The 26,082-nt window shown below is 51.9% G+C and overlaps 1 protein-coding gene across 1 annotated transcript in view; it reads right to left on the bottom strand.

The window, feature by feature from the left end:
- Positions 1-2,188: 2,188 nt before the first annotated feature.
- Positions 2,189-26,082, bottom strand: part of LOC134340643 (trafficking kinesin-binding protein 1-like) — a 159,130-nt gene continuing 135,236 nt past the window's right edge. The window contains exons 15-16 of the mRNA XM_063038092.1: positions 16,056-16,164; positions 2,189-5,217 (exon numbers count right to left, since the gene is read on the bottom strand). Coding sequence (XP_062894162.1) covers positions 4,497-5,217; positions 16,056-16,164 — 830 coding nt within the window. The 3' untranslated portion in view covers positions 2,189-4,496. The remainder of the gene's footprint in view (positions 5,218-16,055; positions 16,165-26,082) is intronic.

The raw sequence follows: 26,082 nt of genomic DNA, 5'->3' as shown, positions 1-26,082 counted from the left end.
GGAGATACAGGTGCCTGAAGACCCACACTCCTCAGGGAGGAGATACAGGAGTCTGAAGACCCACACTCATCAGAGAGGAGATACAGGAGTCTGAAGACCCACACTCATCAGGGAGGAGATACAGCAGTCCGAAGACCCACACTCATCAGGGAGGAGGTACAGGAGCCTGAAGACACACACTCAGTGATTCAGGAACAGCCTCTTCCCCTCTGTCATCTGATTTTTGAATGGAAAACCAACCCGTGCCCAATGCTGCCCTATTTTTGATCTCTCTCTGCACTGATTATTTAATTTAGATATATATTTCTTATTGTAATTCTTATTGTATTGTAATTTCTTATTGTATCAGGATCCACACCACCAGGTTCAGGAACAGTTATTACCCCTCAACCATCAGGAAGAAGGTTCAGGAGCCTCAGGACCCACACCACCAGGTTCAGGAACAGTTATTACCCCTCAACCATCAGGAAGGAGGTACAGGAGCCTCAGGACCCACAGCACCAGGTTCAGGAACAGTTATTACCCCCTCAACCATCAGGAAGGAGGTACAGGAGCCTCAGGACTCACACCACCAGGCTCAGGAATAGTTATTACCCCTCAACCATCAGGAAGGAGGTACAGGAGCCTCAGGACTCACACCACCAGGCTCGGGAACAGTTATTACCCCTCAATCATCAGGAAGAAGCTACAGGTTCGAGTGGACAGCCAGAGACTCCGCACCCCCAAGTGCATAGATCGAGTGGCCAGACAGAAACTGTCACCCGCCCCCCCCCGAGTAAATAGATCGAGTGGACTGACAGAAACTCCCACCCCACTCCCAGACTGAATAGATCGAGTGGACAAAATCTCCCACCCCACTCCCATAGTGAATAGATCAAGTGGACAGAGACTCCCATCCTCCATCCCCTGAGTGCATATATAAAGTTGAAACCAGAGACTTGTCCCCCGCCCCCACCTCCACAGAGCGCATAGATCAAGTAGACAGCCGGAGACTTTTTGCCCCCCCCCCCCCCCCCAGTGAGTGAAATTAGCTTACACAAAGGGGCATAATTTTCGGAGGTGATCGGACTGTGTCAGAGGTGGGTTTTTTTTTATCCAGAAAGTGGTTGGTGTGCGGAACGTTTTGCCCGGAACGGTGACGGGTTAGAGACTCTAAGAGAGGCACGTGGTTGAAAGAAAGATGGGGGGTGTCTATGTGCGAGGGAGGGGTTAGATTGATCTTGGAGTAATCAACACTGCGGGCTGAGGGGCCGGTAGTGTGCTGCAGTGTTCTGTGCTGTATTCCACAAGTGCCAGATGATCAGGGCTTTAGGCGGGGGCAAAGGTCTTCTACAGACGGTTGACCAGCCTATAGCTGCTCTCTGAGACGCCAAGACGAGGTGGATGTGAAGGAACTGTCCTGTAAAACGGCAGCATCAAAATCTGTCTCCCTCAAACCCTCTGCCTCCAAAACCGCACACAAGGAGGAACATGTACCCAATGGGCCGGAAAGAGAAGAGATCCCGCAGGTGCTGGAAATCCAGACACACACGATGCTGGAGGAACTCGGCAGACTCGAGGAGCAACAGCTCAAATTCTAACTGAGTAGCCAAAACACAGAGTCTGCTGTGAGACAGTAAACATTCACAGATGATGGTCAACCATTTTAATTCTGCTCCCCATTCCCATTCTCATATGTCGGTCCACGGCCTCGTGTTCTGCCGCCATGAGTCCACACTCGGGTTGGAGGATCAACGCCTCATAGTCCGTCTGGGTAGCCTCCAACCTGGACGGCATGAACATCAATTTCTCCAACCTCCATTAATTTTTCCCCCTCCCCTTCTCTCTTTTTCCATTCCCCTCTCACTACTTCTTTTCTCACCTATCCATCATCTCCCCCTGGTGACCCCCTCCTTCCCTTTCTCCCACGGTCGACTGTCCTCTCCTATCAGATTCCCTCTTCTCCAGCCCTTTACCTTTCCCACCTATCACCTCCCAGCTTCTTACTTCATCTCCCCTCTCACCTGGTCTCACCTGCGACCTGTCAGCTTGTCTTCCTCCCCTCCCCCACCCACCCACCTTCCCCCTCACCTGGTCTCACAGGTCACCTGGTCCTCTTCCCCCTCCTTCAACCCACCCACCTTCCCCCTCACCTGTCAGCTTGACCTCCTCCTCCTCTCCCTCCCCCCCCCCCCGCTCCCCCTCCCAGCTTCTTATTCTGGCTTCTGCCTCCTTCCTTTCCAGTCCGGACACGTCGACTGTTTACCCTCCGCCGTAAATGCTGTCTGACCGGCTGGTTTCCCCCAGCACTTTGCGTGTCCTTGCTCTGTATATCCAGTGGAGATCCTCAGTGGGTCTGGACCAGCAGGGAAGGCTGACTACGGGCGGGTTGGAGTGCGGAGACGTGCGGAGGGCAATCCGCGCCTGAGAACCTTGTACGAGGCTCCAGAAGGGATTCACCAGAATTGTCTCGGGAATAAAAGGGTTTACCATGTGAGGAGCATTTGATGGCTCTGGGCCTGTCTCATTGAAACATGAAAGGTCCAGATAGAGTGGACGTAGAGAGGATGTTTCCTATAGTGGGGGGAGTCTAGGACCAGAGAACACAGATAGAGTGGATGTGGAGAGGATGTTTCCTATAGTGGGGGGAGTTTAGGACCAGAGGACACAGATAGAGTGGATGTGGAGAGGATGTTTCCAATAGTGGCGGGGGGGGGGGTCTAGGACCAGAGGACACCGATAGAGTGGATGTGGAGAGGATGATTCCCATAGTGGAGAAGTCTAGGACCAGAGGACACAGATATAGTGGATGTGGAGAGGATGTTTCCTATAGTGGGGGAGTCTAGGACCAGAGGACACAGATAGAGTGGATGTGGAGAGGATGTTTCCTATAGTGGGGGAGTCTAGGACCAGAGGACACAGATAGAGTGGATGTGGAGAGGATGTTTCCTATAGTGGGGGAGTCTAGGAACAGAGGGAACAGATAGTGTGGATGTGGAGAGGATGTTTCCTATAGTGGGGGGAGTTTAGGACCAGAGGACACAGATAGAGTGGATGTGGAGAGGATGTTTCCAATAGTGGCGGGGGGGGGGGGGGTCTAGGACCAGAGGACACCGATAGAGTGGATGTGGAGAGGATGATTCCCATAGTGGAGAAGTCTAGGACCAGAGGACACAGATATAGTGGATGTGGAGAGGATGTTTCCTATAGTGGGGGAGTCTAGGACCAGAGGACACAGATAGAGTGGATGTGGAGAGGATGTTTCCTATAGTGGGGGAGTCTAGGACCAGAAGACACAGATAGAGTGGATGTGGAGAGGATGTTTCCTATAGTGGGGGAGTCTAGGAACAGAGGGAACAGATAGTGTGGATGTGGAGAGGATGTTTCCTATAGTGGGGGGAGTTTAGGACCAGAGGACACAGATAGAGTAGATGTGGAGAGGATGTTTCCAATAGTGGCGGGGGGGGGGGTCTAGGACCAGAGGACACCGATAGAGTGGATGTGGAGAGGATGATTCCCATAGTGGAGAAGTCTAGGACCAGAGGACACAGATATAGTGGATGTGGAGAGGATGTTTCCTATAGTGGGGGAGTCTAGGACCAGAGGACACAGATAGAGCGGATGTGGAGAGGATGTTTCCTATAGTGGGGGAGTCTAGGACCAGAGGACACAGATAGAGTGGATGTGGAGAGGATGTTTCCTATAGTGGGGGAGTCTAGGACCAGAGGGCACAGATAGAGTGGATGTGGAGAGGATGTTTCCTATAGTGGGAGCGTCTAGGACCAGAGGGCACAGATAGAGTGGATGTGGAGAGGATGTTTCCTATGGTGGGGGAGTCTAGGACCAGAGGACACAGCCTCAGAATAGAGGGACGTTCACTTAAAACAGAGATGAGAAGGAATTTCTTTAGCCAGAGGGTAAGTGAATCTGTGGATCTCATTGCCACAGACGGCTGTGGAGGCCAAGTCACCGGGTATATTTAAATTGGAGGCTGATAGGCCCCTGATCGATAAGGGCATCAAAGGCTAACGGAGGGGAGGCACCGGGGGACGGGGTTGAGAGGGAAACGAGGTAGCCGCAAGACCATACAACGCAGGAGCAGAACTAGGCCATCTCGGCCCACCGAGTCGGCTCCGCCATTCCGTCACGGCTGGCTTATCATTCCTCCCGGCCCCGCTCTCCTGCCTTCATCCCCGCGATCTTCGATGGAACCGGTCACACTGTACAGCGGCCGGTCTGTCGCCTTCCTTAAGGCAGCCGATCCACACATTGACGGAACCATTCTCTTTTCGTCTCTCTCGCTACCGATTCTCGTTTAACGTTAAGCAGGTAATTTTCCCTTTTTGATTTAATAAGAACAGTTTTCTTTAGCACAGAACTTAGGAGTGGGAATGTTATTGGCCCGAGCGAACCGGGGAGAAACATCCCGGCCGGTCTTTCGGACGCACCCCGCGGGCAGCGGGTTTGATCTCCCGTGCTGGTCAGTACGTGCAGATCCGCGCTGGGGAGGCTGGCGTTTACCCGAGAGTAACGGGAGCCTTCTCGGCGCCCGAGCTCATGTGCTGGGTTGCGGGCGCTGGAGTCGGGCACTCCAGCCCCTTGCCGTCCGGCTCCACCCTCCCCCTGGCCACCACCTTGTCCAGCCCCAGCCTGCTCAGCTTATCCACGAGGTTGAAGCTGAAAATGTTCCTCTCGCTGCCGCGGGGGCTCGGGCTCCCGCCCTCCCGCGCGGCGGGGCCCCTCCCGCTGAGCATGGACTTGGCCAGGCTGGTGGTGAGGAAGGGTGGTCGAAGCGGGCGGGGGTACGCCGGCTCCAGCGGGAACGGGGGCGGGTAGCCCCACTGGCCGCCGGGCGAGGTCCCTTTGAGGTTCCCGGGGGCTCCCCCGCCCAGGTCGTACACCGCCGCCGAAATCCCGTGCTCCTTCAGCAGGGTGACCAGACCGAGCGAAGTGCTGGTGGTGGTGGTGTGCTCCCTGGAGTTCGTGGCCGACTCGGACTGGCAGCGCCTGCGGCGGCTGGCGGCGCCGGATGCCCGTAGCTCCCCGGAGCCGCCGCTGGGCGCCGCGCCCTCCACCGTGTGGGACTGCGCTCGTTCGGCGCCCGGTGTCGCTGCCGTCCGCGATCTGTTCGGACCCCCGCTGGACGCGAGGAGGTGTAGCCTCTGCAAGTTCCCGTCGGACGAGGTGGGTCTCAGCTTGCCAAAGCTGCCAATAGAGGGTTTAGGTGTGTGGTGGAAACTGGGGGAGGGGGGGAGAGAAAAAAAGGGCAAAAATTAGCACAAAGTTTACCGGGCTACACGACGGCAAAGGCGAGCCTAGCATCCTGTGACGGGGTCCTGAATTACCCCTATGAACTGTGCTTTTGAAAAGAGAGAGAGAGTTGTTCAACACCAGACAGATATTTTTTTAAGAGAGAGAGAGAAGCAAAGACTGCTTGGAGATGGTGTTATGGTTCTTCGGCAGCATGTTTACACTTCTGCAAGGACACTGGCAGCTTCCAAGTTCTTACAGAGAGAGGAGGGAGGAGCTGTTTGATGGACAGTTGGTGTTCAGCATGGTGAGATAAATAGAAGGTCAGATGATAGACCTACAGACACGTGGTTCTGGACACTGAATGAGCTTTGTTGTGCCCACAGAAAGAGTGGGTTTTGGAGGATCAATCAGTGGCTCTCGCTGTGTGAAAAGGGTGTGACTGATGGGGAGTTATTCGTGTGTCCGACCCTCGCCTGGGTGGATAATTCCACCACGGAAGAACGGACCCCTTTGTTGTGGTCACAGTCGGTGATTTCCAAAGGATTTCGGAGGACAACGGGAAGATCGACGGCATCAGCTCACCTGAAGACTCAAATCTCTCTCTCTCTCTCCATCATACTCAACTCAATACCACAAACTGAACTGAACTTTACTCATCATCGTAAGACTTTCTATTTACCCCTAGTCTTGAAGAAGCTTGGCTTTCATATATTTCTATATATATATATATAAAATCATTGCTAACCTGTCTGATATATCTGCATTTATATTACTGTATCGCGTAGTTACTAATAAATACCATTTAGTTAATAGCAATACCGGACTCCAAAGTATTTTCCATTTCTGCTGGTTCTTTAACCCGTCGCGGCGTAAGTGACAAAATTGGGGCCTGCATCTGGGAAATGAACAAATTGGTGGGAGCTTTTCTAAAAATTGTGTGGGGGCTTGTTTGAATTGATTGGGGAAAATCCCTTTGGATTTGGTTGTGTGGAATATCAGCAGAAATGGAAAACACTTCGCAGTCCGGTATTGCTATTAACTAAAGGTATTTATTAGTAATTACGCAATACAGTAATATAAATGCAGATATATCAAACAGGTTAGCAATGATTATATATAAGTGTGGAAATATATGAAAACCAAGCTTCAAGACTAGGGGTAAACAGATAGTTTTACGATGATGAGTAAAGTTTAGTTCAGTTCGTGGTATTGAGTTGAGTAGTGATGGAGAGAGAGAGAGAGAGAGAGGGGGAGATTTGAGTCTTCAGGAGAGCTGATACTGTCGATCTTCCCATTGTCCTCTGAAATCCTTTAGAAGTCACTGACTGTGACCACAACAAAGGGGACCATTCTTCCGTAGTGGAATTATCCACCCAGGCGAGGGTTGGCCACACGAATAACTCCCCAGCGGTCACACCCTTTTCACACCGCGAGAGCCACTGATCGATCCTCCAAAACCCACCTTTTCTGTGGGCACAACAAAGCTCATTCCGTGTCCAAAACCATGTGTCTGTAGGTCTAAAAGCTGACCTTCTATTTATCTCACCGTGCTGAACAGCAGCTGTCCACCAAGCAGCTCCTCCCTTCTCTCTCTGTAAGAACTTGGAAGCTGCCAGTGTCCTTGCAAAGTGTAAACATGCTGCAGAGAAACCATAACACCATCTCCAAGCAGTCTTTGCCTCCCTCTCTCTCTTAATAACAAGGTGTCTGGTGTTGAAAAACTCTCTCTCTTTTGAAAAGCACAGTTCGTAGGGGTAAATCAGGACCCCGTCGCAGTACAGCAACTGCTGTCCTTGAGACTGAGAGGGGACATCAGACACAGCTCAACATATCAACCCACCTCCCGTCCACACACTCTGCCTACACTTTTCAGTAAAGCAGCCAGCAGAATCAAGGTCAAATCCTCCGCCCACCCCCACCAACCCCAGACATCGTCTCTTCTCCCCTCTCCCACTGGGCAGGAGATACAAATACCTGAAAGCACGTACCACCAGGATCAGGGCAGCTTCTACCATAGTTATAATGACCAAACGCTCGCCCGCAGTCCACCTCATTATGGTCTTGCACAACAGCCTGCCTGCACCGCACTCTCTCTGTAGCTGCGACACTTTATTCTGCACCCTGTTCTGACTCTGCGGCCTGAGCAGCAGCTCGATCTGAGCGGACAGTACGCAAGACGGTCTTCTCACCGCCTCGGTGGGCCCTCAGCGGCCCCACTCCATCACGGACGCCTGCTCGCTGGTGCAAACAGCTCATCGGCCAGTCAAGTGCATAAAAAAAGCACGCAATCGCGGTCAGGGTGGCTCAGGGCAAACGCCGGACCGCGGAAGAAAGGTGGCCTAAGCAACTTCAACCGTGGAATGGATGTTGGTGCCAGACGGGGGGGGGGGGGGGGTTTGAGTATCTCACCTCCTGGGGTTTTCAATCACAACAGTCTGTTGAGCAGGGGTTCCCCCAATTCCCCCCCCCCCTCAGTTACTGGTGGGGGGGGGCATAAAAAAGGCTAGAGAGCATATTTCCTATGGTGGGGGAGTCTAGGACCAGAGGACACAGATAGAGTGGACGTGAAGAGGATGTTTCCTTTAGTGGGGGAGTCTAGGACCAGAGGGCACAGATAGAGTGGACGTGGAGAGGATGTTTCCTTTAGTGGGGGAGTCTAGGACCAGAGGGCACAGATAGAGTGGATGTGGGGAGGATGTTTCCTATAGTGGGGGGAGTCTAGGACCAGAGGACACAGATAGAGTGGACGTGGAGAGGATGTTTCCTATAGTGGGGGAGTCTAGGACCAGAGGACACAGATAGAGTGGATGTGGAGAGGATGTTTCCTATAGTGGGGGGAGTCTAGGACCAGAGGGCACAGATAGAGTGGATGTGGAGAGGATGTTTCCTACAGTGGGGGAGACTAGGACCAGAGGGCACAGATAGAGTGGATGTGGAGAGGATGTTTCCTATAGTGGTGGAGTCTAGGACCAGAGGGCACAGATGGAGTGGATGTGGAGAGGATGTTTCCTATAGTGGGGGAGTCTAGGACCACAGGGCACAGATAGAGTGGATGTGGAGAGGATGTTTCCTATAGTGGGGGAGTCTAGGACCAGAGGACACAGATAGAGTGGATGTGGAGAGGATGTTTCCTATAGTGGGGGAGTCTAGGACCAGAGGACACAGATAGAGTGGATGTGGAGAGGATGTTTCCTGTAGTGGGGGAGTCTAGGACCAGAGGACACAGATAGAATGGACGTGGAGAGGATGTTTCCTATAGTGGGAGAGTCTAGGACCAGAGGACACAGATAGAATGGACGTGGAGAGGATGTTTCCAATAGTGGGGGAGTCTATGACCAGAGGGTACAGATAGAGTGGATGAGGAGAGGATGTTTCCTATAGTGGGGGAGTCTAGGACCAGAGGACACAGATAGAGTGGATGTGGAGAGGATGTTTCCTATAGTGGGGGAGTCTAGGACCAGAGGACACAGATAGAGTGGATGTGGAGAGGATGTTTCCTATAGTGGGGGAGTCTAGGACCAGAGGGCACAGATAGAGTGGATGTGGAGAGGATGTTTCCTATAGTGGGGGAGTCTAGGACCAGAGGACACAGAGTGGATGTGGGGAGGATGTTTCCTGTAGTAGGGGAGTCTAGGACCAGAGGACACGAGTGGATGTGGAGAGGATGTTTCCTATAGTGGGGGAGTCTAGGACCAGAGGGCACAGATAGAGTGGATGTGGAGAGGATGTTTCCTATAGTGGTGGAGTCTAGGACCAGAGGACACAGATAGAGTGGATGTGGGGAGGATGTTTCCTATAGTGGGGGGAGTCTAGGACCAGAGGGCACAGATAGAGTGGATGTGGAGTGGATGTTTCCTATAGTGGTGGAGTCTAGGACCAGAGGGCACAGGTAGAGTGGATGTGGAGAGGATGTTTCCTATAGTGGGGGGGAGTCTAGGACCAGAGGGCACAGATAGAGTGGATGTGGAGTGGATGTTTCCTATAGTGGTGGAGTCTAGGACCAGAGGGCACAGGTAGAGTGGATGTGGAGAGGATGTTTCCTATAGTGGGGGGAGTCTAGGACCAGAGGACACAGATAGAGTGGATGTGGAGAGGATGTTTCCTATAGTGGGGGAGTCTAGGACCAGAGGACACAGATAGAGTGGATGTGGAGAGGATGTTTCCTATAGTGGGGGAGTCTAGGAACAGAGGGAACAGATAGTGTGGATGTGGAGAGGATGTTTCCTATAGTGGGGGGAGTTTAGGACCAGAGGACACAGATAGAGTGGATGTGGAGAGGATGTTTCCAATAGTGGCGGGGGGGGGGGGTCTAGGACCAGAGGACACCGATAGTGTGGATGTGGAGAGGATGATTCCCATAGTGGAGAAGTCTAGGACCAGAGGACACAGATATAGTGGATGTGGAGAGGATGTTTCCTATAGTGGGGGAGTCTAGGACCAGAGGACACAGATAGAGTGGATGTGGAGAGGATGTTTCCTATAGTGGGGGAGTCTAGGACCAGAAGACACAGATAGAGTGGATGTGGAGAGGATGTTTCCTATAGTGGGGGAGTCTAGGACCAGAGGACACAGATAGAGTGGATGTGGAGAGGATGTTTCCTATAGTGGTGGAGTCTAGGACCAGAGGGTACAGATAGAGTGGATGTGGAGAGGGTGTTTCCCATGGTGGGGGAGTCTAGGACCAGAGGGCACAGATAGAGTGGATGTGGGGAGGATGTTTCCTGTAGTAGGGGAGTCTAGGACTGTTCTAGAGTTTACAGAGAACGGTGGGGGAAAAGAAAATAAAAATCCGGTGAGCGGCAGCTCTGTGGGTGAAAACACCTGGTTATCGAGAGAGGTCAGAGGAGAAGGGCCAGACTGGTTCAAGCTGACGGGAAGGCGACAGTAACTCAAATAACCAACAATGATTTGCAGAAGAGCATCTCTGAACGTGCAAGACATTGAACCCTCAACTGGATGGGCTACAGCAGCAAAAGACCACGAATGTACACTCGGTGGCCACTTTATTAGGTACAGCAGGTAGATCTACCCACCACCCTTGGCTGCTTCGATCCAGGCACCCACCGCTCTTTGTGTTATTTTTTAATAAACCGACATCAGACATTCCCCCTTCACTTTCCACCAAACCCCCTTAAAATTATGTCCCCTTGCCTTCCCCATTTTTGCCTTGGGGGGAAAAAGTCTTCGCTGTCCACTCAGTCTATGCATCTCTCATCCTCCTTTGACCCAAAATGAAAAAGCCCGAGCTCGCTCAACCTCTGCTCCTAAGACATGCTCCCCAATAAAGAGGCCACAGAATGGAGTTAAAGCTGGCGGACGGATTTCCGGGCTGCTGGCTGAGGGAGGGTTTCTGTGGGAGAAGCTGGCGCTCTACACGGGGGCAGGCGTTCTATGAGCGTGGGCGGGCAGGTGGCCAACACTGGGATACGGGTCTTACTTCATCACTCCTTAAACCTCCAGCAAGCCCGTGTCCCACGGCCTTTTCTGCCTGCGTTTGTGAACAAACAAAGAGAACACAGAGCTATTAACGCCGCCGTGGACAGGGCCCAAGCCCGCCTGCCCAGACCTGCCCTGTCCTAGCGGTGCTCCCCCAGTGTTCGATCGGTGGAATGACCAACAGGATGGTGTGTGGATTGCCGGGAACTTTGGCATCTACTTATGGGACATGTCACTCAGGGAAAAGTCTTAGACACATAAACACAGCTAATTATAGTCTTACTAATTACTAATTTTATGTATTGCACTGTACTGCTGTCACACACACCAAAAAATGACATATGGCATGGGAGGCGGGAGGAGAAGATGGCGGCGCGCGCAGCTCTCCGGTGAAATGATATCGTATTTGTAAGTAGGATGCCGTGTACAATTCTGATTTGATGGAGACAGATGTGAGAAGGCACAGAGGAACATCTGGAGAAATTTCTGAAATGCCCGCTTCGCTGCCGCTACTACGGTACGATCGAGAATCTCCGGAGGGGAAGCCCCAAAATCCCCGGCTTCGCCTGCTGCTGGCGACCGAGGCTGGGGTCAAAGTGCTCGTCAGAGATGGTGCTCGCTACTCGGTGTCGGAGGGCTGGTCGGAGGCTCGAAGTTTTCGGACGACTCAGAGTCGGACTGTGGTCGGGCATGGCAGGGAGAGTTTTCTTCCTTCTCCTGTCTGCGTGAGATGTGGGACCTTCGAGAGACTTTGAACTTTTTACTGTGCTCATGGACTGTGCTTCATCAAGTTAGGGTATTGTTGTACTGTTGTAACTATATGTTATAATTATGTGGTTTTTGTTAGTTTTTCTGTCTTGGTCTGTCCTGTGTTTTGTGATATCACACCGGAGGAATATTGTATCATTTCTTAATGCATGCATTACGAAATGACAATAAAAGGGGACTGCGTGTCCTCATAATCTGATCTAATATGTGAGTGATGATAAACTTCATTCTGATATGGGTCTCTATTGTGGACTGGGAGTGGGAAGAGGGGACAGGAAGAGGGGAATCCTGGTTGGGAAAAGGCGAAGGGAGAGGGGAGGGAACGGGAAGCACCAGAGAGACATTCTGTCCTGGGCACCAAAATCTCCCTGCCCAGAGCTACCTACGTCAGCAGAACTTTTAGTCTTGCTGCGGGTTGGGATCAAGAGACAACTGACAATAGACAATAGGTGCAGGAGTAGGCCATTCGGCCCTTCGAGCCAGCACCACCATTCACTGTGATCATGGCTGATCATCCACAATCAGTATCCAGTTCCTGCCTTCTCCCCATATCCCTTCACTCCGCTATCTTTAAGAGCTCTATCTAACTCTTTCTTGAGAGAATCCAGAGAATTGGCCTCCACTGCCTTCTGAGGCAGAGCATTCCACAGATCCACAACCCTCTGTGTGAAAATGTTTTTCCTCAACTCCGTTCTAAATTGTCTACCCCTTATTCTTAAAGAGACCTTGCCTGGTGTCTCAGAGCTGGGTGTGTCTGCAACCTCGCCAACTCCTGGCACTCCTTCTCTCCCGCAAGTCTGAACCTCTGTGCTCGCAGCAGTAATGGACACCATCCAAAGGGGATTCAGCAAGGTAACCCCTAAGGCGTTGGGTCAGACCACACTCGGAGAACTGTGAGCAGCTTTGGGCCCCTGATCTACGAAAGGATGTGCTGGCACTGGGGAGGGTCCAGGGGAGGAGCACTTGAATGATCCCGGGAATGAAAGGGTTAATGTTTGAGGAGCTTTTGGCATCTCTGGGCCTGTACTCTCCGGAGTTTAGGAGAACGAGGGAGGATGTTTCCTCTAGTGGGGGAATAGAGGGACATCCATCTAGAACAGAGGCGAAGAGAAATTTCTTTAGCCAGAGGGAGGTGAATCTGTGGAATTCATCGCCACAGGCGGCTGTGGAGGTCGAGTCGTTGAGTGTATTTAACGGGCAGGTTGACTGGTTCGTGATTAGCCAGGGAGTCAAAGGTTACGGGGAGAAGGCAGGAGAATGGGATAGTAAATGAGCCATCACACATCAAAGTTGCTGGTGAACGCAGCAGGCCAGGCAGCATCTCTAGGAAGAGGTACAGTCGACGTTTCGGGCCAAGACCCTTCGTCAGGACTAACTGAAGGAAGAGCGAGTAAGAGATTTGAAAGTGGGAAGGGGAGGGGGAGATCCAAAATGATAGGAGAAGACAGGAGGGGGAGGGATGGAGCCAAGAGCTGGACAGGTGATTGGCAAAAGGGATATGAGAGGATCATGGGACAGGAGGCCCAGGGAGAAAGACAAGGTGGGGGGGGGGGAACCCAGAGGATGGGCAAGGGGTATAGTCAGAGGGACAGAGGGAGAAAAAGGAGAGAGAGAGAGAAAGAATGTTCCTAGAGATGCTGCCTGGCCTGCTGCGTTCACCAGCAACTTTGATGTGTGTTGCTTGAATTTACAGCATCTGCAGAATTCCTGTTGTTTAAGTAAATGAGCCATGATGGGGTGGCAGATGGGCCGAACGGCCTGATCCTACTCCTACGTCTTAAGGGCTTGTGGGGGAGGGGGGCTGTACATCAAAAGAGGCTGCCCCTTCTTCCCTGGAATTTAGAAGACCCAGGAATAATTTCATTTAATCTTACAAAATCTTAAGGATGCTGGTCGGGGTAGATGTTGTGACGTTTCCATTGGCAGGAGGGTCATGAGAACGAGGACACACTGAGGCCCCCTATTGGTCGGAGGTCGACCATGGGTACTGCGTCCCGGCTGTCTACGTGATAAGCAAGCCTGGGCAGTACGATATGGAGAGCGAGCTGTTGTCCGTGTAGCGGGCTCCCCCCTCTCCACGCCAAACGAACAGCACGGGAGCTGCCAGTCAACGTCGGACTGCCTCAGTGACTCCAGCTCCAGATTTTTCCCTCCGGTTTTACTCCAGAAGCCGTCCCCATGAGTGGGTGCAGCCGCAAGGCAGCGGAGGTTTGAGATCAGAGTTTTCCTTCTCCCAGATGAGCTGCCAACCGCGGTTGACGAGCCCCGTCTGCCGGAGCGACTGGTTTTAAAGCGCCGGTGACACGCCTTTGCCCCTTCTCCTGTCAGGAGAAATGGTTCCACAGGGATTAGTAGCTAAACCACAGGTGAAGGCCGGGAGCCGGACTTGGTCGTCAGAGGCTAGCTGAGACGCTAGGAGCATTTAATAGGTGGAGCAACCTTGCCCCCATTACCACCCCCCGGCTATAACAAGCTTAGGAACCAAGAGGACATGAGTGTAAAAATGAGGGGTCAGTAAACCCGAGCTGTGTAAGAAATCTCTTTCTCTGAGCAGAGGGCAAACCTCTGGGACTCCCCACCCTCCGAGAACAACAGGGGACGGACATTTGGATATATTTCAGGTGGAGGGAGAGAAAATTTTAAGAAGATCGAGTAATTCAGATTGGGGGGTGCGGAGGGCAACAGTCTCGACCAGAAGGTACGACTATCTTCATAGGTATTGTGATATGGACACAAAACGCTGGAGGAACTCAGCAGGATGAGGGAGCGGAATGAACAGTGACGTTTTGGGCTGAGATCCTTTGTCCGGTCTGGAAGAGAGGGAGGGAAGAGGCCAGAATAAGAAGGTGGGGGGGGGAGGAGATGGGAAGGTGATAGGTGAGGGGGGAGGGGTGATGAAGTTAAAAGCTGGGAGGTGCTCGGTGAGGCCGGTTGGGTGGGGAGGGGGTGATGAAGTTAGAAGCTGGGAGGTGCTCAGTGACGCCAGTTGGGTGGGGAGGAGGTGATAAAGTTAGAAGCTGGGAGGTGCTCGGTAAATCCGGTTGGGTGGGGAGGGGTGATGAAGTTAGAAGCTGGGAGGTGCTTGGTGACGCCGGTTGGGTGGGAAGGGGGTGAAGTTAGAAGCTGGGAGGTGCTCGGTGAGGCTGGTTTGGTGGTGGGTGGGTGAAATTAGAAGCTGGGAGGTGGTCGGTGAAGCCGGTTGGGTGGGGAGGGGTGATGAAGTTAGAAGCTTGGAGGTGCTCGGTGAGGCCGGTTGGGTGGGGAGGGGGTGAGGAAGTTAGAAGCTGGGAGGTGCTCAGTGACACCGGTTGGGTGGGGAGGGGGTGAAGTTAGAAGCTGGGAGGTGCTCGGTGAGGCCGGTTGGGAGGGGAGGGGGTGAGGAAGTTAGAAGCTGGGAGGTGCTCGGTGAAGCCAGTTTGGGGAGGGGTGATGAAGATAGAAGCTGGGAGGTGCTTGGTGAAGAGGGTTGGGTGGGGAGGGGGTGATGAAGTTAGAAGCTGGGAGGTGCTCGGTGAAGAGGGTTGGGTGGGGAGGGGGTGATGAAGTTAGAAGCTGGGAGGTGCTCGGTGAAGAGGGTTGGGTGGGGAGGGGGTGATGAAGTTAGAAGCTGGGAGGTGCTCGGTGAAGAGGGTTGGGTGGGGAGGGGGTGATGAAGTTAGAAGCTGGGAGGTGCTCGGTGACACCGGTTGGGTGTGGAGGGGGTGAAGTTAGAAGCTGGGAGGTGCTCGGTGAGGCTGGTTTGGTGGTGGGTGGGTGGATGAAATTAGAAGCTGGGAGGTGCTCGGTGAAGAGGGTTGGGTGGGGAGGGGTGATGAAGTTAGAATCTGGGAGGTGCTCGGTGACACCGGTTGGGTGGGGAGGGGGTGAAGTTAGAAGCTGGGAGGTGCTCAGTGAAGCCGGTTGGGTGGGGGAGGGTGATGAAGTTAGAAGCTGGGAGGTGCTTGGTGACACCGGTTGGGTGTGGAGGGGGTGAAGTTAGAAGCTGGGAGGTGCTCGGTGAGGCTGGTTTGGTGGTGGGTGGGTGAAATTAGAAGCTGGGAGGTGCTCGGTGGAAAAGGGAAAGGGTTGAATGGAAAGGAATCTGACAGGAGAGGAGAGTGGACCGTGGGAGAACAGGAAGGAGGAGGTGATGTTTTGGGCTGAGATCCTTCATCAGGACTGGAAAGGAGAGGGGGAAGAGGCCAGAATAAGAAGATCTGGGGGAGGGTGGGGATGAGAAGGTGATAGGTGAGACCAGGTGAATGAGGGAGGGGGTTGAAGTTAGAATGTGGGAGGTGGAAGAGGTAAAGGGCTGGAAATAAAATGGAGGATTCTCATAGGCGAGGAGAGTGAACCATGGGAGATAGAGAAGGTGGGTTGGGGAGGGGAGAGGCAGGTGAGGAGAAGAGGTAAGAGACCAGGGTGGGGAATTGAAGAGGGGTGGGGAGAGGGAGGGAGAAATTGATTGTGATTGTGGGTAAGCGATCGTTATTTTCACAACAGCCGCAGAAGGGGAGTGTGAATCGAGCACCGTTACATGGAATGGCGGGGGATGACCACAAGTAGCCCAGACCCGCTCGTCGCCTGTCGGTCGTGTTCTTATGTGCCACCTCCCTCTCGACCCTCGCCCAGACTCTTACCTCATGGTGACGGAGGCGAGCTCGTCCGAGGGGTGCATGATACGGCAGGTGGTGATGGTGTAGGTGGACTGTGTATCTGGCAGCCAGTTCGTCCATCGATAATCAATACCTGAATCCAGAGAGGAGGGGGTGGGTTGGTAATTACCACAGTCACAGGGAACGTGAGCGGTATCCTATTTTTATCAGATCCCACATAATAGAGGTCGGGTGAATACTGCAGGTTTTAAACAGGCACGGGTGGATGAATTGGGTATAGAACTGACAGAGGAGGTCTGGGATGAGTGTTTAAAGAGTATACATGATTGTTCGGTCAGCGTCAGACACAGACTTATACAGTTTAAAACATTACATAGACTCCATTATTCCAAAGAAAAGTTGCACGGTTTCTACCCTGATGTGTCGCTAGTTTGTAATAGATGTCTCTATTTCCTGAGGAGACTGAGGTCCTCTAACATCTGCCAGATGATGCTGAGGATGTTCTACGAGTCTGTGGTGGCCAGTGCGATCATGTTTGCTGTTGTGTGCTGGGGCAGCAGGCTGAGGGTAGCAGACACCAACAGAATCAACAAACTCATTCGTAAGGCCAGTGATGTTGTGGGGATGGAACTGGACTCTCTGACGGCGGTGTCTGAAAAGAGGATGCTGTCCAAGTTGCATGCCATCTTGGACAATGTCTCCCATCCACTACATAATGTACTGGGTGGGCACAGGAGTACATTCAGCCAGAGACTCATTCCACCGAGATGCAACACAGAGGGTCATAGGAAGTCATTCCTGCCTGTGGCCATCAAACTTTACAACTCCTCCCTTGGAGGGTCAGACACCCTGAGCCAATAGGCTGGTCCTGGACTTATTTCCTGGCATAATTTACATATTACTATTTAACTATTTATGGTTTTATTACTATTTAATTATTTATGGTGCAACTGTAACGAAAACCAATTTCCCCCGGGATCAATAAAGCATGACTATGACTACTATTACCCCAAAGAAAAGTCGCACGGTTTCTACCCTGCTGTTTCACCAGTGTGTAATAGATGTAAAGCTGTGAACTATAACTTGTGACATTCGTTCTGGCCATGTTGTAAGCTTTATGCATACTGGAAAAGTACTTTTCAGTGTTTCTCTGAGGCTTTTGGGAAGCGGTGGGAAGCAGACCCGCTCATAGCCATCCTTGGAGCAACGAGCTCACTATCTTCAGCCAATAAGTGTGGAAAAAGTGGCTGTATTGTTTGGAATGGTGATTGCTAAGAAGTTAATCCTGCAAATGTGGAAAGTGGACACTGTGCCTACGTACGATCTGTGGCTGAGAGAACTGGCAAATACTTTACAATTTGGAGAGACTGAGACTTTGTAATGAGGACAGAGGGGACATCTTTGAAAGGATATGGGGCCCTGTATTGGACTTTCTCACGGAGTGAGGACTGAGGTTTTTTGGTGCGGTGCTCCTCTGCTGTGTATCTTTACTTTTGCCTTTATATTTCTCTCTCTTTTGCTGGCCCAATATTTAATTTTGCTACGGTTATGGTTTTTGTGGATGTGCTTTTTTCTGTTAGTTTGTTTGTCAGTAATAAATAGAAATTGTATAATTTTAAAAAACCGTCTCGCAGAAACCAATCCCCAGAGCACAGCTCATACAGGCGAAAAGGAGGGGTTAGGGCAGGGGTCCCCAACCTTCTTTGCACCGCGGACCGGTTTAATATTGACAATATTCTTGCGGACCGGCCGACCGGTGGAGGGGGGGGGGGGGTGATCAGGTAGGGTTAAACTCACCTCAACATGTCTTTTACAGTTGGGGTTGCCAACTTTCTCACTCCCAAATAAGGGACAAAAGTAGCAGTCCAATCCCGGGACACTTTATCCCCGGAAAAACTACCATGACCGTGAAGCCTTGCGCATGTGCATACGGGCCGACTTTCTCCCCCCACAAATCGATTTTGCCTTCATCTTCCCGACTATACTGTACAACATTATTTCTACTTTATATAGGCTGTGTATTTATCATATCATTCCTGCTTTTACTATATGTTAGTGTTATTTATTTTTGGTTTTATGTGTTATTTGGTATGATTTGTTAGATTATTTTTTGGGTCTGGGAACGCTCAAAAATTTTTCCCGTATAAATTAATGGTAATTGTTACTTCGCTTCACGCTATTTCAGCCAATGGTTTCATAGGAACGCTCTACCTTAGCGGGGGAAATATGGGACAAGGGTGGTCCTCTATGGGACAAACCAATTTAGCCCAATATACGGGATGTCCCGGCTAATACGGGGCAGTTGGCAACCCTATGTTCAAGTTCAACAGTGCGTGACAGGGACTGAGGAAAGGTGCAGCTGACTCATATCGCTTCCTCGCCGCCCGGTAACACATGCTTTGCGGCCCGGAGGTTGGGGACCGCTGGGTTAGGGGTTAAACTAATTTGGCCGGGGGGAACCAGAGTGAGGGGGCTGAGGGTGGGTCAGTTGGTTTGCAAGCAGAGGCGGTGTGCAGTGTGTCTGCCAGGAAGGGCCGGCAGGTGATGGGGCAGATCTTGCCGTCAGTAGGATGAGTTAGTCCGGTCGGTGGTGTAGTGGCATCAGCACTGGACTCCGAGGCGGATGGTCCTGAGTTCAAATCCCAGCCGGGTCCCAACCTGGGCAGCAGCAGGATCTGGGCGGAAGAATCTACTTCTGTATCTTGCCATGAAAACCCTGTGGACCCTATGGTCCACGAGGTCACGAAGAGTCAGACTCAGTGATTGAACATCAACAACCAGGATGAGTTAGAGTGCAGCACGGGAGTAAAACTGAAACGGGCGAGGTATACAGGACTGGAGGTGTTATATCTGAATGCAGAATTAGGTCGATGATCTCGTAGCGCAGTTTGAGATTGGCGGGTATGGCGCTGAGCCGCGGCTGAAAGAAGATCATAGTTGGGAGGTTAACATCCAGGGATACACCTTGTTGTCAAAAGGACCGACAGGTAGGCAGAGGGGGTGGGGTGGCTCCGTTGGTTAAAAAAAAAATGAAATCCAGTCCTTACAAAGAGGTGGATCTTTAGTTTAGTTTAGTTTTCTTTTAGTTGGTTTAGTGTGTTTTTTTTTCTTTTGGGGTATAATTTTTTTGTTTTTTTTCCATGATATTTTTCTATTTTCACTTTATATTTTCCTATATTATATTTGTACTTTTTGAGATTTTGGGAGGCTCATTAATTTTGTGTCAATTGAGTTACTTGTATTTATCAATATTGTAATCCCAATTTTTCTGTATCTATTTTCTGTAATGTTTATGATGCTGAAATTAATAAAAAGATTGAAAAAGAGAAAAAAGAAAGAGGGAGGTGGATTGGAGGATGTAGAATCCTCGTGCGTAGAGTTGAGAAACTTCGAGGGTCAAAGGACCCCGGTGGGTGTTGTCTAGAGGCCTCAAAATGGTAGCCAGGATGTGGGCTATACATGACAATGTAATACGGGCAATGTTACGATAGTCATGGGGGATTTCAATATGCAGGTAGACTGGGAAAATCAGGTTGGTGCTGGAGATCCCAAGGGAGTGAATTTGTAGAATGCCTATGAGATGTTTTTTTTTAGAGCAGCTTGTGGTTCAGCCCATGGGGGGTGGGGGGGAACAGAATTCTGGATTGAGTGTTGTGTAAAGAACCAGGTTTGATTAGGAAGCTTAAGGTAAAGGAACACTTAGGAGGCAGTGATGATAATGTTCGGACAAGAGGAAATCTGTAGGCGCTGGATATCCGGGCATCACACATAAAGTGCTGGAGGAACTCAGCAGGCCGGGCAGCGTCTATGGCAAAGGAGTGCAGTCGACGTTTCGGGCTGGGACCTTCAGAGGGTCGATTTCCCATAGATGCTGCCTGGCCTGCTGAGTTCCTCCAGCATTTCGTGTGTGTGTGTGTGTGTGTGTGTGTGTGTTACAGTGATCATGATATTCCCAGAATTTGCCCTGCAGTTGGAGAGAGAGAGAGAGAGAGAGAGAGAAGCTAAAGTCAGAAGTATCCGTATAACAGTGAAATAAAGGGAATTACAGAGGCATGAGAAAGGAGCTGGCCAAAGTGAACTGGAAGAGGAGACCATTAGGGATTGCAGCAGGCCAGCAACGGCTGCAGTTTCAGGGAGCAATTCGGAAAGTGCAGGATAGATACATCCCAAAGATTAAAAAATAGTATTCTAGAGGTAGGATGAGGCAACCGTGACTGACAAGGGAGATCAAACGACGGTATAAAAGACAAAAAGAGAGGGCACATAATAGAGAAAAAGTTAACGGGAAGTTAGAAGATCGGGAAGCTTTTAAAAACCAACAAGAAAGGCAGCTTAAAAAAAAGTCATAAGCAGAGAAAAGATGAGAAATGAGGGCAAGCTACCCAATAATATTTGTCAGATACAGAGAGAGTAAAAGAGAGGTGACAGTGGACTGCTGGAAAATGATGCTGGAGAGGTAGCAGTGGGGGACAAGGAAAAGGCGGACGAGCTGAATAAGTATCTTGCATTATGGAAGACGCTAGTAGTAGGCCAGATATTTGACTGTCTCAGGGGGCAGAAGTGAGTGGAATTGCGATTAGTGAAGAGAAAGTGCTTGGGAAGCTGAACGGTCACCTGGAACAGGTGGACGACACCCCGGGGTTCAGAAAGAGGTGCCTAAGGAGATTGCGGAGGCATTAGTAATGACCTTTTAAGAGTCACTGGGTTCTGGAATTGTTCCGCAGGACTGGGAACTTGCAAATGTCACTCCACTCTTTTAAAGAGGGGAAGGGAGGCAGAAGAAAGGAAATTATAGGTCAGTCAGCCTGACCTCGGTGGTTGGGAAGATGTTGGAGTCGATTGATAAGGATTGATAAGGAGTTCAACCCGGAGAAGTGTGAGGTGGTACACTTTGGAAGGACAAACTCCAAGGCAGAGTACAAAGTAAATGGCAGGATACTTGGTAGTGTGGAGGAGCAGAGGGATCTCAGGGTACATGTCCACAGATCCCTGAAAGTTGCCTCACAGGTGGATAGGATAGTTAAGAAAGCTTATGGGGTGTTAGCTTTCATAAGTCGAGGGATAGAGTTTAAGAGTCGCGATGTAATGATGCAGCTCTATAAAACTCTGGTTAGGCCACACTTGGAGTACTGTGTCCAGTTCTGGTCACCTCACTATAGGAAGGATGTGGAAGCATTGGAAAGGGTACAGAGGAGATTTACCAGGATGCTGCCTGGTTTAGAGAGTATGCATTATGATCAGAGATTAAGGGAGCTAGGGCTTTACTCTTTGGAGAGAAGGAGGATGAGAGGAGACATGATAGAGGTGTACAAGATAATAAGAGGAATAGATAGAGTGGATAGCCAGCGCCTCTTCCCCAGGGCACCACTGCTCAATACAAGAGGACATGGCTTTAAGGTAAGGAGTGGGAAGTTCAAGGGGGATATTAAAGGAAGGTTTTTTACTCAGAGAGTGGTTGGTGCGTGGAATGCACTGCCTGAGTCAGTGGTGGAGGCAGATACACTAGTGAAGTTTAAGAGACTACTAGACAGGTATATGGAGGAATTTAAGGTGGGAGGCAGGGTTTGAGGGTCGGCACATCATTGTGGGCCGAAGGGCCTGTACTGTGCTATAGTATTCTATGTTCTATGTTCTATGAGGTTTCAGGGTACTTGGAGGCAAATGATGAAATAGTCTGTATTTAACGTGGTTTCCAAAAGGGAACTGACAAATCTGTTGGAATTCTTTGAGAGAATAACAGGCAAGATAGACAAAGGAGAGGCAGTGGCTGTTGTTTACATGGATTTTCGGAAGGCCTTTGATGAAGATACCGTACATGAGGCTGCTTAACAAGATCAGAGACCCAAGGTGTTTCAGGAGAGATACTGGCATGGATGGAAGATTGGCTGACTGGCAGGAGGCAGAGATTGGGAATAAAGGGGACTTTTCTGGTTGGCTGCAGGTGATAGTGGTGTGCTGCAGGGGTTGGTGTTGGGACCGTTTGTTTCACGTTATATGTCAATGACTTGAATGATGGAATTTCTGGCCAAGTCTGTGAGCAGGACAACGACAGGCAATGGAGCAGGTAGCGTTGTAGAATCTCGGAGACTGCAGAAAGACCTGGACAGCGTTGGAAAATGGGCAAGCGAGGGGCAGATGGAAAACAGTGTCGGGAACTGGATGGTCATGTATTCTGCCAGAAGGAAATGAAAGCAAAGGCTATTTTCCAAACGGGGAGAAAATTCAACAAAATCAAGTTGCAAGGAGACTTCTGCAGTTTTCCCAAGAGGTTAATTTACACTGAGGGGTGAGGGGAGTGTCAGTGTTACAGTGAGGTGTGTGGGGTGTGTCAGTATCACAGTGAGGTGTGTGGGGTGTGTCAGTGATACAGTGAGGGGTGTGGGGAGTGTCAGTGTCACAGTGATGGGTGTGGGGTGTGTCAGTGTTACAGTGAGGGGTGTGGGGTGTGTCAGTGATACAGTGAGGGGTGTGGGGTGTGTCAGTGATACAGTGAGGGGTGTGGGGAGTGTCAGTGTCACAGTGAGGGGTTGTGGGGTGTGTCAGTGATACAGTGAGGGGTGTGGGGAGTGTCAGTGTCACAGTGATGGGTGTGGGGTGTGTCAGTGTTACAGTGAGGGGTGTGGGGTGTGTCAGTATCACAGTGAGGTGTGTGGGGTGTGTCAGTGATACAGTGAGGGGTGTGGGGAGTGTCAGTGTCACAGTGAGGGGTTGTGGGGTGTGTCAGTGTCACAGTGAGGGGTGTGGGGTGTGTCAGTGTTACAGTGAGGGGTGTGGGGTGTGTCAGTGTTACAGTGAGGTGTGTGGGGTGTGTCAGTATCACAGTGAGGTGTGTGGGGTGTGTCAGTGATACAGTGAGGGGTGTGGGGAGTGTCAGTGATACAGTGAGGGGTGTGGGGTGTGTCGGTGTTACAGTGAGGGGTGTGGGGTGTGTCAGTGTCACAGTGAGGGGTGTGGGGTGTGTCAGTGATACACTGAGGGGTGAGGAGTGTGTCGGTGTTACAGTGAGGGGTGAGGTGTGTGTCAGTGATACAGTGAGGGGTGTGGGGTGTGTCGGTGTTACAGTGAGGGGTATGGGGTGTGTCAGTATTACAGTGAGGGGTGTGGGGTGTGTCAGTGATACACTGAGGGGTGAGGGGAGTGTCAGTGTTACAGTGAGGTGTGTGGGGTGTGTCACTATCACAGTGAGGTGTGTCGGGTGTGTCAGTATCACAGTGAGGTGTGTGGCGAGTGTCAGTGATACAGTGAGGGGTGTGGGGTGTGTCAGTGTTACAGTGCGGGGTGTGGGGTGTGTCGGTGTTACAGTGAGGGGTGTGGGGTGTGTCAGTGTCACAGTGAGGGTGTGGGGAGTGTCGGCGTCACAGTGAGGGGTGTGGGGTGTGTCAGTGTTACAGTGAGGGGTGAGGTGTGTGTCAGTGTCACAGTGAGGGGTGTGGGGTGTGTCAGTGTTACAGTGAGGGGTGTGGGGTGTGTCAGTGATACAGTGAGGGTGTGGGGTGTGTCAGTGTCACAGTGAGGGGTGTGGGGTGTGTCAGTGTTACAGTGAGGGTGTGGGGTTTGTCAGTGTTACAGTGAGGGGTGTCGGGTGTGTCAGTGTTACAGTGAGGGTGTGGGGTTTGTCAGTGTCACAGTGAGGGGTGAGGGGTGTGTCAGTGTCACAGTGAGAAGTGTGGGTGTGTCAGTGTCACAGTGAGGGGTGTGGGGTGTGTCGGTGTCACAGTGAGGGGTGTGGGGTGTGTCAGTGATACAGTGAGGGTGTGGGGTGTGTCAGTGTCACAGTGAGGGGTGTGGGGTGTGTCAGTGTCACAGTGAGAGGTGTGGGGTCTGTCGGTGTCACAGTGAGGGGTGTGGGGTGTGTCAGTGTCACAGTGAGGGGTGTGGGGTGTGTCGATGTCACAGTGAGGGGTGTGGGTTGTGTCGGTGTTACAGTGAGGGTGTGGGGTGTGTCGGTGTCACAGTGAGTGGTGTGGGTTGTGTCGGTGTCACAGTGAGGGGTGTGGGGTGTGTCAGTGTCACAGTGAGGGGTATGGGGTGTGTCAGTGTCACAGTGAGGGGTGTGGGGTGTGTCAGTGTCACAATGAGGGGTATGGGGTGTGTCAGTGTCACAGTGAGGGGTGTGGGGTGTGTCAGTGTTACAGTGAGGGGTGTGGGGTTTGTCAGTGTCACAGTGAGGGGTGTGGGGTGTGTCAGTGTCACAGTGAGGGGTGTGGGTGTGTCGGTGTCACAGTGAGGGGTGTGGGGTGTGTCAGTGTTTACAGTGAGGGGGTGTGGTGTGTGTCAGTGTCACACTGAGGGGTGTGGGGTGTGTCAGTGTCACAATGAGGGGTGTGTCGGTGTGTCAGTGTTACAGTGAGGGGTGTGGGGTGTGTCAGTGTTACAGTGAGGGGTATGGGGTGTGTCAGTGTCACAGTGAGGGGTGTGGGTTGTGTTGGGGTCACAGTGAGGGGTGTGGGTGTGTCAGTGTCACAGTGAGGGGTGTGGGGTTGTGTCGGTGTTACAGTGAGGGTGTGGGGTGTGTCAGTGTCACAGTGAGGGGTGTGGGGTGTGTCAGTGTCACAGTGAGGATGTGGGTTGTGTCGGTGTTACAGTGAGGGTGTGGGGTGTGTCAGTGTCACAGTGAGGGGTGTGGGTTGTGTCAGTGTCACAGTGAGGGGTGTGGGTTGTGTCGGTGTCACAGTGAGGGTGTGGGGTGTGTCAGTGTCACAGTGAGGGGTGTGGGGTGTGTCAGTGTCACAGTGAGGGGTGTGGGTGTGTCGGTGTCACAGTGAGGGGTGTGGGGCGTGTCAGTGTTACAGTGAGGGGTGTGGGGTGTGTCAGTGTCACAGTGAGGGGTGTGGGGTGTGTCAGTGTCACAGTGCGGGGTGTGGGGTGTGTCAGTGTCACAGTGAGGGGTGTGGGGTGTGTCAGTGTCACAGTGAGGGGTGTGGCGTGTGTCAGTGTTACAGTGAGGGGTGTGGGGTGTGTCGGTGTTACAGTGAGGGGTGTGGGGTGTGTCACTGTCACAGTGAGGGGTGTGGGGTGTGTCAGTGTTACAGTGAGGGGTGTGGGGTGTGTCAGTGTTACAGTGAGGGGTGTGGGGTGTGTCGGTGTCACAGTGAGGGGTGTGGGTTGTGTCGGTGTCACAGTGAGCGGGTGTGGGGTGTGTCGGTGTCACAGTGAGGGGTGTGGGGTGTGTCAGTGTCACAGTGAGGGGTGTGGGGAGTGTCGGTGTTACAGTGAGGGGTGTGGGGTTTGTCAGTGTTACAGTGAGGGGTGAGGGGTGTGTCAGTGTTACAGTGAGGGGTGAGGGGTGTGTCGGTGTTACAGTGAGGGTGTGGGGTGTGTCAGTGTCACAGTGAGGGGTGTGGCGTGTGTCAGTGTTACAGTGAGGGGTGTGGGGTGTGTCGGTGTTACAGTGAGGGGTGTGGGGTGTGTCAGTGTCACAGTGAGGGGTGTGGGGAGTGTCAGTGTTACAGTGATGGGTGTGGGGTGTGTCACTGTCACAGTGAGGGGTGTGGGGTGTGTCAGTGTTACAGTGAGGGGTGTGGGGTGTGTCAGTAATACAGTGATGGGTGTGGGGTGTGTCACTGTCACAGTGAGGGGTGTGTAGTGTGTCAGTGTCACAGTGAGGGGTATGGGGTGTGTCAGTGTCACAGTGAGGGGTGTGGGGTGTGTCAGTGTCACAATGAGGGGTATGGGGTGTGTCAGTGTCACAGTGAGGGGTGTGGGGTGTGTCAGTGTTACAGTGAGGGGTGTGGGGTTTGTCAGTGTCACAGTGAGGGGTGTGGGGTGTGTCAGTGTCACAGTGAGGGGTGTGGGTGTGTCAGTGTCACAGTGAGGGGTGTGGCGTGTGTCAGTGTTTACAGTGAGGGGGTGTGGTGTGTGTCAGTGTCACACTGAGGGGTGTGGGGTGTGTCAGTGTCACAATGAGGGGTGTGTCGGTGTGTCAGTGTTACAGTGAGGGGTGTGGGGTGTGTCAGTGTTACAGTGAGGGGTATGGGGTGTGTCAGTGTCACAGTGAGGGGTGTGGGTTGTGTTGGGGTCACAGTGAGGGGTGTGGGTGTGTCAGTGTCAC

Source organism: Mobula hypostoma, chromosome X1 (assembly GCF_963921235.1).
Source record: "Mobula hypostoma chromosome X1, sMobHyp1.1, whole genome shotgun sequence".
In the NCBI taxonomy this organism is placed as follows: Eukaryota; Metazoa; Chordata; class Chondrichthyes; order Myliobatiformes; family Myliobatidae; genus Mobula; species Mobula hypostoma.
Note: the sequence above shows the minus strand (reverse complement) of the source record. Positions and strands in the feature narration are given on the sequence as shown.